We start from the raw sequence: 13,363 nt of genomic DNA, 5'->3' as shown, positions 1-13,363 counted from the left end.
ACAATCCAACGTTGAAGCTCGGTTGCGAGAAGACACAACCGCACGGGAAACACTTCAAACCCGAGGTGTGGCATAAAAATAACAAGGCATTGATAAAGGCCGAAGACTTAAAGGGCTCCTCGGATACCCGACGTGTGAGATCTTCATATTTAGCTTGGCAATCCTCAAGATAGAAGATGGGAAGATTTGTTGAACCAGTTTTCAAGACCGACGACCGAAGATGAAGAACAGTTCGGAAGAACCGAGGAGCATCCCCAACTTGAAGACCGGTTTAGGGGGCTACTGACGGTGTCCTGGACTAGGGGGTACTCACCACGTCATCTCCCGATCAGTTGGATTGGGCCGAGGACCCCCATGGCCGTTTACCCATGGGCTAGTTCGGACAGCCGATGCATACACGAGGAAGATTCCACAAGACTTGGTGATCAAGACAAGGACTCCTCTCCACCGACATATTCGACTAGGACTCTTGTTATCCTAGGCCTCTGATACATTATATAAGCCGAGGCCGGGCTAGTCGATAGGGATATTCTAGATCATTATGATATTATTCATCATACCCTTAGGTTTTAGACCTCAACACATGATCTCGAGGTAGATCAACTCTTGTAACCCCTATATTCATCGAGTATAATCAAGCAAGAGTAGGGTTATACCTCTTAGAGAGGGCCCGAACCTGGGTAAACACCGTGTCCCTCATCTCCTGTTACCCTCGATCCATGATCCATAGCTTGGGACCCCCTACCCCGAGATCTGCCGGTTTTGACACCGACAGTAGGTACAGCAGCTCCAGAAGTTTGACCATCCTCAAGAGGAACACGCTTCGCTCGTCCGAACTGATTCGGAAGGGGACGTTGTTGTTGTCGTTTTAGAGGTGCGATAGGTGCAGCCGGTGGTGGTTGGGGAAGACGCGTGAGAAATTCATTAAACTTGTTATCCAGCTTTGTCTCGAATGACTTCTCCATGCCATCTATCTTCTCCATGGCCTCTTCAAATCTGTTTAGCACATCTCCCACCTGGACACTCATCATTTGCTGAAATTTATCATGCAACTCCTTGTTCGTCATGTTCTCCCAGTCAATCTCGTCGGCTTGTGGTCCTGCCATGGTTAGCGGCAATAGAAACACACAAGAATATGATCCTACAGAGTACTAGAAAGTGGCGGGGTGTCACAAATCCGTCAAGCGAATCTCAAAGGCTTACCAGTTCTTACCAAGCAGCAGGCGGTGACCGGCAACCGTTGTAGTCAAAACTCTCAAAGCTTGGATATAGCGATTACCAGGGAGAGTCAAACGCACAATATAGATGTATGTGGAGCTGGGATGGCTTATAATATAGTAGCAAAAGGGTCAGCAATAATCAATTCAGAAATGCAAAGTTGAATAAACGCTCAACGACGGTACTATGTTGGTCCTAGGCTAGACCGTACTAGAGACGCGAGCCTAGAACACTAACAAAATCACGGCGCGGCACAGAAACAAGGGAAAAGCCCACTCTGGTTTTTTTCTTTTGCTCAGTTTTTTTTTGTGCTCTTTTTTTGCGAAAAATCACTATAATGGCGAGTGTCTCAAAACTCTTCCCAAATCAAAATAACAGGATAGGCACGGAAAAAAAATTGACTATTTTTTCCGGAAATCAGGGCGGCAACAACGAAAAAGTGCGACAAAAAATCACTATGATGGCGAGTGTCTCAAAACGCTCCCTGGGACCTAAAAACATGATAGGGAAAAAATATTTTTGGTCGCCAAAATTTTGGCCTAAAAACTGCCCGGGGGTCTGCAGACTTTTTTTAGAACCTACTCAGGCAAGGAAACACGAATCGGAAAATAAATGTATCTCGAAAGCAAACCTAATATGAAAAAAACTCGGATTAATGGTGGACAGGCGGATGTATACGTGGACTCGGATTGATGGTGGACAGGCGAATGTATATGTGGACTCGGATTTGATGGACACGCGGATGTATATGGCAGCGGTAAGGAATATGTTGGTGGTGGTGGTATATGGCAGGAGCGATGACGATGGTGCGGCCGGCGGCATAACAACTTGTGAACAGATCTCAGAACTCTAAGGGAAACTAGACGCTAAGACCAGCAACTTGACACGACGATGCAACCGCAAATTCAACAAATCAAAATACTGAAAAAACTATGCAAAGGCTCAGACTGGTTCGGATATGATGAACTAACCCTAAATTTTTTTTGTGGCTTTTTCATGGACTGTAGATATAAAGAATAGACTCGATCTAAACTACAAAAAACAGGAATCTCACCGAGTAACCTGGAAATCTTATATCACTTGATAGAGGCAAAGTTGTCCCGTCTTTCAATGAGATGGTGGCTATCTTTTTTGTGGAGTAGACTTTGACGATCCGACTACGAACGTGCGAGGACGTCGCGCCTTAGCAATTGCTAAACCAACTCCGAGAGGTTATTGACCACGCCGGAGCACGATCAACTCGGCCACGAAGGTCAATTTCCTGCAAGCAAACGAAGAACAAGCAAGAAACTGAAATTGCAATCTGCATATTGCGAATATAAGTGGAAAGCTTTATTAATGAAGGTGGGGTTCTGTGACGTCTTGGTATGGTCGTTGAACACAAATGAAGTACGCGAAGTTGCAGCTATGGCGAACTTTTAATCTAAACAAAACTCAAATTCTAAACGATGCCCTAAGGGTTGTATATATGGAGGAAGAGGGGGAATTTCGTGACCCTTGAAGGAGGGGTCTGAAACCAACCCTAACTCTTGTTTCCCCACGCATACGGACTCTAAAACAGCCTATAATCAAGTATTTCGAAATTACATGGGTCGGGCCCAATAATAAGGTGACGCAGCACCTAGAATAGCCTTTGGACAAAAAATATGAAGTGGCATCTTGTATATTTCGTCCAAGGCTTCATCCACTCATTATGGTGGCTTCAAAGTCCTAAAATCATCACTTGTAACTCCGTTCTTGTTCCCCTTGCGCATGCCATCATCTTCATGCTTGGTCTGACTCCAGTGTTCATCCCTCTTATATATGCCAGACCCTTCATTTGTAAGCAAAACAAATGTATCCAATTTAGGCAGCATCATATTCTCATGAACATTAGAATCATTACTAAGAAACGAAAGTACCTGATAATTTAATTGGCGTGCGCGAGCTCTAGTAATTGGTCCAGTATATGTAGCAGTAGGGGTTGTGGGTGTAACAATTGTATTGATGTCCTCATCAAAAAGTGTGTGTAGCTGCTAATTTTTTTTAACTCCAAACTCAAAGCACACGTAAAGATAAAAAGTACAAATTATATTTTTGCTTTTGTCTTCTTGCCGCACTACTCATGTTGGAATTGCCGCTTTTTTTATATCTCCTTGTGTATTTTGAGTTTGGAGTTGAATTTTTATGGGTTATACATACTTATCTTGTGAATCCATAAAGTTTTTCAGAATTTTTTGAAACTTTAAAATTTAAGTTTTGCAGCATTAAAGTATGTTTTTTTAGGAATCCCCACACTTTATATTAAATGAAAGCATTATAGTAGGGACGGGGCAATTCGGTGCCCAGACTCAGATGTACCCGCAATGAACAGATCATTTGAAATTTGAAGCACACCTCATGCAACAAATTATCTTCCATGAAAAAATGAATATTTTTAGATTTGTTTAGTATTTTTTGTGATTTTTCTCTTCACTGGGTGCGGATGAGTTTCGGCTCACCGGATATTCAATGATAGTAGCATCTTTTTTTTAGTAGAGATAGTAGCATTTTATTTCTTTTGAGAAACAGAGATAGTAGCATCTTTTTTTTTTAGCTAAGATAGTACTACCATCTCTCTTTTTTTCTGAGAAAAGATAGTACTACCATCTTTTTTGTTTTTTGAGGATCAGATAGTACTACCATCTAAGAACCAGATATTCACCCGCCCTAGCAGGCCAGGCTTGTTGAAACCCGGACGTAGACGAGGAAGCCCAATGCTAATCCGACACAGCCTCCTCCCGCACCGCACGACGCTATTCATCCGGGATCGAGTCAAAAACTCAAAACTCAAGACCGACACCATAAAATCGCTTCGAATCTTCCGATGAGCGCGTGCCCGGGTCCGACTACTATCAAGTACTCCCTCCGTTTCGAATTACTTATCGCACGTATGGATGTATACTTGTCGTTTACATCCATACGTGCGATAAGTAATTCGGAACGGAGGTTACATCCATACGTGCGATAAGTAATTCGGAACGGAGGGAGTATCAACCATGGAGGTCTCCTTCCCGGCATCCTCCTTCCGGCCCCCCGCCATCGACCGCGCCAGCGCCCGCTACGCGCCCTGGGCTCTCGTCGACAGGGATGCCTACTTCGCCGCCCACGAGAACGACACCACCGCCGAGGCTGTCACCAGCACCGGCCACGCCGTCAGGGTCACCTTCTGCCTCGCCGACCCGCCGGCCATCTCCCACTTCTGCGTCCACGGCCCCGCGTTTGACCGCGACGACTTCACCATGGAGCCCCAGGTCCACTCCTCGGCCAAGGGCCTCGTCCTCCTCCGTTTCGCCTTCACCGTCGGCCCCCGGAGCACCCATCGGGGCTCCCGCCTCGCCGAGTACTACGTCTACAAGGCCGGCCGCGGCAAGCCTCCGTCGCTCACGCCGATCCCGCCCACTCCTCCGGGGGCCACAAACTCGTTCCACACCTGCGTCCTGCCGCTCGATGACGACGACGACGGGGAGTTCTTCCTCGCCGAGCTCAGCATGACGAAGTCCCGCTCCGACTACGGGTTACACGTCTTCTCCTCCAAGGCCGGCGAGTGGACTGTCAGACAGTTGCGTCTGCAGACACCTCCCGGGGTCAGGAAGCGGGACCTGCCCGGCCCTAACGACCTTGACAAGGTGATCACGCTCGGCGGAGGCGCCGTAGGCTGGGTCGACCTCTGGCGCGGCATTGTCACCTGCAACGTGCTTGACGAGAGCCCCATCCTAACCTTCATCCCCATACCCATGCTTGAAGGCAACGTGGACCGGGAAGGTAACTCCCGGCTGTTCCGGGACATCACCTGCTGCGACAATGGTTTCATCAAGTTCGTTGAGCTGGATCTCCGTTTCAAAAAGGTCCCTGATCATCATAATTACAAGACTCGCAAGACGACCAAGGATCTTGACAGCGTAGAAATCATGTATGATTCGGACCTGCTATTGTATTACGATTACCCTCTGGAACATACTCTTGCCGATGATGGTTGGAAGCTCCGGACGTGTTACAGGCATACTTCCTGGAACTACTGGCGCAAGGGGCACGCCGTCGATATCGACGAGATCTCGGCCGACAACCCTGAGCATTTTATGTTGCTCCCACAGCTATGGGATGCTCGAGCCGGGAGGTCGACGCTGAGGAACACGTATTCGGCTTTCCCGACCCTAGGCGTTGGCGGCAGCGATGTTGTTTACCTCATGTCTAAGCTGGGATATCATGCCAAGAACGCGTGGATGATCGGCGTCGACCTTGGAGAAAAGAGGGTGGATGTGGTTGTACCAGTTTCTTCTGAGAGAGTCGGTTATTTCAAGCCGGAGTTTCTCGTATGTGAATTCTCCGAATATCTGAATGCGACTCCAAGGTAAATAAATTTCTTTGATCATGGTTGCACAAGTCAGTTCGGTCCGTCAGCCTCCCGACAGAACGAGAAAATTATGTTAAAACAATTGTGTTGAATCTCTTAATTCTTGTTATTTGCTTCAGCACACGTGCCGAGGAAGTCACCCGCTCACCAAATGGGGCTCAGGATGATTGTCATCTTTCATCAGGCAATCTGGTATGCTATATAATCACCTCAATTTTTTATTGATGTACATGCGTCCATTTATCCTCCATGAAGAAATTTTGAACTGTGTGTTTGCAGCCACCGCAGCAATACACGTGGAGCAACAATGGGTACTACTACAATGGGAGTTTCTATGGATATTAGTACGTGGAGGCGCGACACCGCGCCGTGTATTGGCCAATCGCTGTCTAAGTTAATTGTTGGTGTATGTGTTTGCTATTGATAGTTCTTTGCGTTGGTTTTTGACTTCACGTTTCGGGTCCATATATTTGTGCATGGTTTAGGTTGGTCAAAATGATACATCAACTATCATCAATTATTTATCTGCCAACCTAGATCAAACATTTTAGTGCACATTAACTTGCAAAAATAGAACGTCAAAATGAGTTACACAACATGGTTTTTCCATGTATCTACTCAGGCATGCTCTACTCAGACACAGATGCAGGGAGTCCAAAATCGGTGCAACCTACCAAACGCCTCCCAACTGAAATTCATGCGGATCACATGAGCAACTACTCCTGAAGTTCATGCCAAAATAATAATACTTCCGTTTCAGTACTTTCTAAAGAATAAAAAACTTTGCATGTAATAGACTATAATAAAAGAAATTGCGGAGTAAACTATAATACCTCTTTTTTGCGGGGGAATAAACTATAATTCCTTTTTTATGAAAGAGATGAGCTTAATCCCTCAAAAGTCACCACCCTTAATTTATTTAGGACCATGTTAAGTGTCACACGTGTGGCACGAAGCAATTCCGCCCATACGCCTTTCTAGCCACCCATTGTGGCACGTTGGTCTTTTATTTTTTCACACATGCATGCAAATAGGGACAAAAACAGATGATGTCAACGGGAACCTTTTGGGCTTTTCAAATTGTAAAATATTTTATCTCTTAAAAGAAAAATCCGTTTTCACCATTAAATCCGTCACGACGAGGACTTCAAAACTAGATCCCATATCGATATGTTTCGATGATATTTTTTGGCGGTCAAAAGTTGTCATGTCTATTGCACATAAATTGTCGTGGTGTTTACACTGAAGTTGCCATGATATGTTTCAACTACTATTTCTTCCACGTTTGAAGTAAATTTTGACATGTTATAATAAAGAAAATTAAGAAACTAAACTTGCCATGGAGAATTACTAAAATTTGCCTTGACCCATGAAATAATTTTGATATGCTTCATAATGAAAAAGAAATCCATCATCAATTACTTTAAAAATACATAGTCAATTACTCAAATTTGCCATGAACCAGAAACTAAAATTGCCATGGTGAATTACTTAAATTTGCCATGATACATGCACTAAAATTTCTCATGGTTCATACAAAAAATAATTTCCATGATAAATACTAGAATTGCCATGGTCAAAATACTAAAATTGACATCATCTATAAACTAGAATTGCCATGATGAATTACTAAAAATTGCCATGATCCATGAATTAAAGTTGACATGGTTAATTACTAATAATTGCCATGGTCAATTAAATATTTTTTTCACGAAAAATAGTTGAAATACAATGGTAGCTTTAAATCTAAAAGAAGAAAAAAAGATGAAACATATCATGGCTACTTTAGCGTAAAACACTATGGCAACTTCAGTGTAACATCATGGCAACTAATGACCCAAAAAAATTATCGAAACATATCAATATGTGATCTAGTTTTGAAGATCTCGTCGAGACGGATTTAATGATGAAAACGAATTTTAATCAGATTTTTTATTTAAGAGATAAAACATTTTTAAGTCCGAAAAAAGAAAAAGATTCCGCTGGTGTCATCTGTTTGATGTGGCAACATGAATGGTAATAAGAACGTTTGGATCATATTTCTTCGTGCCACACGTGTGACACTTATCATTTGGGTTTATTTAAGAGGGGTGTACTAAAACAAGGCCCATACTACAAATAATATATATGAGATATCCTGATCTCAGCTATAAAAAAACTATGAATGTTCATACGAGAATAGCAGCCGTGTACACTCTGCGCCATTCTCCCTTCTAGGGGCGTTTTCATGGAGCTTAGGTGCTATATGGTTTAGTGTGATGTTGTACTCAGTCCCTACTGTAATCTAGCGTAGTCGCGTGCGTGCTGCGAGCTCCAGTTATCTTGGGATCGGCATGTTTGACGACCACCCCATCTCCTTGCATCATTTGGCCATTGTTTGGTTGTTGCTTTTGTTGGGGAACGTAGTAATTTTAAAAAAAATCCTACGCACACGCAAGATCATGGTGATGCATAGCAACGAGAGGGGAGAGTGTGTCCACGTACCCTCGTAGACCGAAAGCGGAAGCGTTAGCACAACGCAGTTGATGTAATCGTACGTCTTCATGATCCGAGCGATCAAGTACCGAACGCACGGCACCTCCGAGTTTAGCACACGTTCAACTCGATGACGTCCCTCGAACTCCGATCCAGCCGAGCTTTGAGGGAGAGTTCCGTCAGCACGACGGCGTGGTGACGATGATGATGTTCTACCGACGCAGGGCTTCACCTAAGCACCGCTACGATATGACCGAGGTGGATTATGGTGGAGGGGGGCACCGCACATGGCTAATAGATCCAAGGGATCAATTGTTGTGTCTCTAGGGGGTGCCTCCCTCCCCGTATATAAAGGAGTGGAGGAGGGGGAGGGGGCCGGCCACCCTTGGCGTGCCCCATGAGGAGTCCTACTCCCACCGGGAGTAGGACTCCCCCCCTTCCATGTTGGAGTAGGAGAGGAGAGGGAAGGAGAGAGAGGGGGAAAGGAAAGGGGGGCGCCGCCTCCCCCCCCCCCTCCTTGTCCAATTCGGACTTGGGGGGAGGGGCGCGCGGCTGCCCCTTGGCCGCCTCTCCTCTTCCACCACTTGGGCCCATGAGGCCCAATAACCTCCGGAGGGCTCCGGTAACCCCCCGGTACTCCGGTATTTATCCGATAACCCCCGGAACCATTCCGGTGTCCGAATATAGTCGTCCAATATATCAATCTTCATGTCTCGACCATTTTGAGACTCCTCGTCATGTCCGTGATCACATCCGGGACTCCGAACCACCTTCGGTACATCAAAACACATAAACTCATAATATAACCGTCATCGAACGTTAAGCGTGCGGACCCTACGGGTTCGAGAACTATGTAGACATGACCGAGGCATGTCTTCGGTCAATAACCAATAGCGGAACTTGGATGCTCATATTGGCTCCCACATATTCTACGAAGATCTTTATCGGTCAAACCGCATAACTACATACGTTGTTCCCTTTGTCATCGGTATGTTACTTGCCCGAGATTTGATCGTCGGTATCTCAATACCTAGCTCAATCTCGTTACCGGCAAGTCTCTTTACTCGTTCTGTAATACATCATCCCGCAACTAACTCATTAGTTGAAATGCTTGCAAGGCTTAAGTGATGTGCATTACCGAGTGGGCCCAGAGATACCTCTCCGACAATCGGAGTGACAAATCCTAATCTCGAAATACGCCAATCCAACAAGTACCTTCGGAGACACCTGCAGAGCACCTTTATAATCACCCAGTTATGTTGTGATGTTTGGTAGCACACAAAGTGTTCCTCCGGTAAACGGGAGTTGCATAATCTCATAGTCATAGGAACATGTATAAGTCATGAAGAAAGCAATAGCAACATACTAAATGATCAAGTGCTAAGCTGATGGAATGGGTCAAGTCAATCACATCATTCTCCTAATGATGTGATCCCATTAATCAAATGACAACTTGTTGAGGATATAGACCTTAGAGTCACCCGCCAGGAGGGGCCGGGTTACTCGTACGGTCGTTGCCAGAAGCCCGGAGCTAAGTTTCAAGATGATGGGCCAGAGATGGGCTGAGACCCGGATATGGCTTAAGGCCCGTAGTTACAATCATTACTATAATAGAACTTGTAGTGTAAGGCAAGTATTGTTTAGAGTCCGAGCCGGACACTCTTATGAGCCGGCCGGGACTCTAAGGGCTGCTGGGCGTCAGCCTCCCTGTATAAAGGGACGACCCGGCAGCGGTTTAAGGGCGGGAACGAGATCATCGAGAGCCGGGGATAGCTGTTTAGCTCCTGGCGATCGTAACCCTAATCAATATCACCTCAAACTGGACGTAGGCTTTTACCTTCGCCGTAAGGGGCCGAACCAGTATAAACCCTCGTGTTCCTTGTCCCGCATAACCCCTTCAAGCTTCCTAGTTGCGATGGCTCCACGACTAAGTCCTAGCTCAAGGACATCTGCCGTGACAATTCCACGACAGTTGGCGCCCACCGTGGGGCCAGCGCACGGTGGATTTGAGTTCTTGAAGGGCAGCTTCGAAGGGCTCAAGGGATACGCTGTGGGCCGGATGACCAAGAGTCGTCGCGGCAAGCTCTACATCGACGATGCAGACTGGGGCCCCGACGCCGGCTCAATTGAGTACGGGTACCGGGTCCCCTTCGGCGGAATTCATGTCTTCATTGGCAAGATTGGTGAGCCGGGCCCTGAGCCGGATCTCTGCGCCGATCTCATCGAAACGGCTCAGCGCGCACGACCCGCCCGGGCCCGGCCTGCCTTAAAGCGCGCTTTTGTGGGATGCATCCATGGAGGGCCCTCTGATCCATCTGGGTCTGGTGATGAGGCGGCCGCCGGCTCTGACGGCGAGTCGGCCACTGATGAGTCAAACTCGTTGTACCAACTTCAAGATGGCAGGCTCATGGGTTGTTCCGATGGCGACAGTATTCCGGACCTTTTTGAGCCGCCAAGTCAGGTTGGAGTCTTTATGGCTGGTGCACAGCCTGTTCAGAACCCCGCTGCTGGATCGGGAAACCCGGTGCCTTCTCCGGCTCAGGTGCTGATGGATCTCACGGACAAGATGACGGCCCTGTTAACCGCCACGGTTGACCCGGCGGATCAAGCCCAGCATGATGCGGAGGTGGCACAGTTGAAATTGGATCTGATAAAAGCTAAAGAGGATCTTGCAGCAGAAGGAATCAGGCTGGCTGCGGAGCGGGCGGCTCTCGATGCCCGGACTCAGCTGATTCAGGCGCAGTCCTTCCAACTCACGATGGATCAGAACGCGGCCAATGAGGTCATGAGAAGGAGGCATCAAAAGGCCCAGTCTCGACTCCCGCCGGTTTACGATCCACGCAACCTCTTCAACACGCCAGGTGTAGGGTCTAGTAACCCGCCAGGGGTCATAGCGCCCGGGTCTGGACCCCTTATTCAGCCGCGAGTGATGGGGCCTCCCCAGGTGCCCCCTGCCCCGCCTCAGTATGTGCCAATACCCCCGGGTCATTATAATAACCCGCTGGAGAACATGGTAGCTGCGGCAGCACGGCTGGCGGCTCTCCCCGTTGACGGCGACTCTCCGACGGCCATCGAGACCCGCCGGGTCAGGGAACTCCTGCAGACGGCACTGGCACAGCAAGAGGCGTACTCCTACAGCCGGGACAGGATCCACTCGACCCCTCGTCCAGGCCAGAGCCCGAGTTACAGCCGGCACATGGTCTCAGCAACCGGCTCAAGTAATGTCCGACGCCATGACCCGCCCCCTGGCCATGGCCCGGCTCATAATGGAGCCTTTTACGCAGCAGACCAAGCAGCGGCAAGAGGCGGAGCAAGTGCCTCAATTAACGGCTTACCAGACCCCCCCGGCTTATCCGACGACTTCCGTTGATGTGGGTATCCCTACCAGGACCGGGGGTGTCCCTTGTTTGGTGCCAGCTATCCGTAATGAACGTCTACCTAAGGACTTCAAGGGCCCTAGGAAGGTGCCTAACTATACAGCTGACTTACAACCCGCGGCCTGGATTGAGAGTTATGAGATGGCTATGGAACTGCTGGAGGTCAGTGAGGCGGCCATGGCCAAGTATTTCACCATGATGTTAGATGGAACTGCCCGCACGTGGTTGAAAGGGCTACCACCGAATTCCATTGGGTCTTGGGCTGAGCTGAAAGCCCGGTTCATCCAAAACTTCAAAGATACCTGTAGGCAGTCTATGTCAATTGTGGATTTGACTAACTGTAAGCAGCAGGAGGGTGAATCCACGACCCATTGGGTTCGCCGGGTCAAGGAGATCATACATTCATCGGATAAGATGGATGCCGGCTCTGCAGTCTTAATGTTGGAACAAAACTGTCGCTTTGTGCCCCTAAAGATGAAACTCGGGCGGCTTAAACGTGACTGCACTGATATGGGTACACTAATGGCGGCTCTTGTCAAGTACGCCGATTCCGATGGTACCAAGGATCCCCCTTCAGATGATGAAAGGACAGGGAAGGGAAAGAAGAACGGCAATGGCAAGGGTCCTCAGTTTAACCCGGGGAACCAAGGAGGAGGCAAGCGCAAGGCCGATGGCAGCCTAGAGTTCGTAGCCAACGCCAACTCCCAAGGTAATAACCAGCGACGCAAGGGGAGGCCCCCTCCCCGAGGCGGCGGGTCAGGACCTCTCTGGAGCAGCTGTTGAATGAACCTTGTCCAAGGCACGGCTCTAGAGAGAAGCCAGCAACTCATCTGTGGAAGGATTGTGCAATCATGAAGGCCTTTAAAAGCTACAATGGCCCGGGCGGCGGCTCAGGCGCCGGCGGCTTTCATGGCCCGGGGGGCGGCTCAAATTCTGGCCCTCAGGGCGGTCAAGGGGGCTTTAATCAACAGTCTGGCCAGGGTCATCAACAGCAGCAGGGGGGTTATCAGACCAATCCAAAGCAGCTTAGCGGTGGACAGTATCATGTGTTTACCACTAGTTTGTGCAAACGAGACCAGAAGCTTCACAAGAGGGCTGTGAATGCTGTGGAGCCGGCAGTTCCACGCTACTTGCGGTGGTCTGAGCAGCCTATAGTGTGGAGTAGGAGGATCACCCTCCCCGGGTGGATAACCCGGGCCACTTGGCCTTAGTGGTGGCTCCTCAGGTGGGAGGCTATAAGTTCACAAAGGTACTCATGGATGGAGGCAGCAGCATCAATATCCTCTATTATGAGACTTTTCGCCGTATGGGGTTGGTTGATAAGAACCTCAGCCAGTCAAACACTATCTTCCATGGTGTGGTACCTGGTAAGTCGGCTTATCCAGTCGGCAAGATCGAATTGGAAGTGGCTTTTGGTGATGAGAACAACTACAGGGTGGAGAAGTTGACCTTTGAGGTGGTCAAGATAAGAAGTCCATACCATGCTATATTTGGACGGCCGGCTTACGCCAAGTTCATGGCACGGCCGTGTTATGTGTACTTACAGCTCAAAATGCCGGGTCACAACGGGACTATTACGGTTCACGGCAGCCGGAAAGTGGCTCTAGAGTGCGAGGAAGGCGACGCGGCTTATGCAGAGTCTGTTTGTGCTACAGAGGAGTTGAAGTTTTACAAAGACAATGTTGACCCAACAGATATGACCTCTCTGAAAAAGCCAACCACGGAGAATGAACCGGCAATGAAATTTAAATCAGCTGACGAGACTAAACTTGTTGATTTTGTTCCAGGTGACTCGTCTCAGCAGTTTAGCATCAGTGCAAATCTGGATCCGAAATAGGAAAGCGCGCTCATCGAGTTCATCCGTGAGAATAGGGACATCTTCGCGTGGAAACCTTCTGACATGCCAGGTGTACCTAGAGAA

General features: G+C 48.1%; 1 protein-coding gene across 2 annotated transcripts; it reads left to right on the top strand.

The window, feature by feature from the left end:
- The first annotated feature begins 3,832 nt into the window (after positions 1 to 3,832).
- Positions 3,833 to 6,016, top strand: LOC123074873 (uncharacterized). 2 transcript variants are annotated; one of them, XM_044497606.1, is made up of 4 exons: positions 3,833 to 5,149; positions 5,237 to 5,587; positions 5,710 to 5,782; positions 5,870 to 6,016. In XM_044497606.1, the coding sequence occupies exons 1-4, from the start codon at positions 4,236 to 4,238 to the stop codon at positions 5,933 to 5,935; spliced, it is 1,404 nt and encodes a 467-aa protein (XP_044353541.1). In that variant the 5' UTR covers positions 3,833 to 4,235; the 3' UTR covers positions 5,936 to 6,016. The 2 variants fall into 2 exon arrangements, with proteins under 2 accessions (XP_044353541.1, XP_044353540.1); XM_044497605.1 differs by having other exon boundaries at positions 3,835 to 5,587.
- The last annotated feature ends 7,347 nt before the right edge of the window (positions 6,017 to 13,363 follow it).

Source organism: Triticum aestivum, chromosome 3D, assembly GCF_018294505.1.
Source record: "Triticum aestivum cultivar Chinese Spring chromosome 3D, IWGSC CS RefSeq v2.1, whole genome shotgun sequence".
Taxonomy (NCBI): domain Eukaryota; kingdom Viridiplantae; phylum Streptophyta; class Magnoliopsida; order Poales; family Poaceae; genus Triticum; species Triticum aestivum.
The sequence above is the reverse complement of the archived record's forward strand: the minus strand, read 5'-3'. Positions and strand labels throughout refer to the sequence as shown.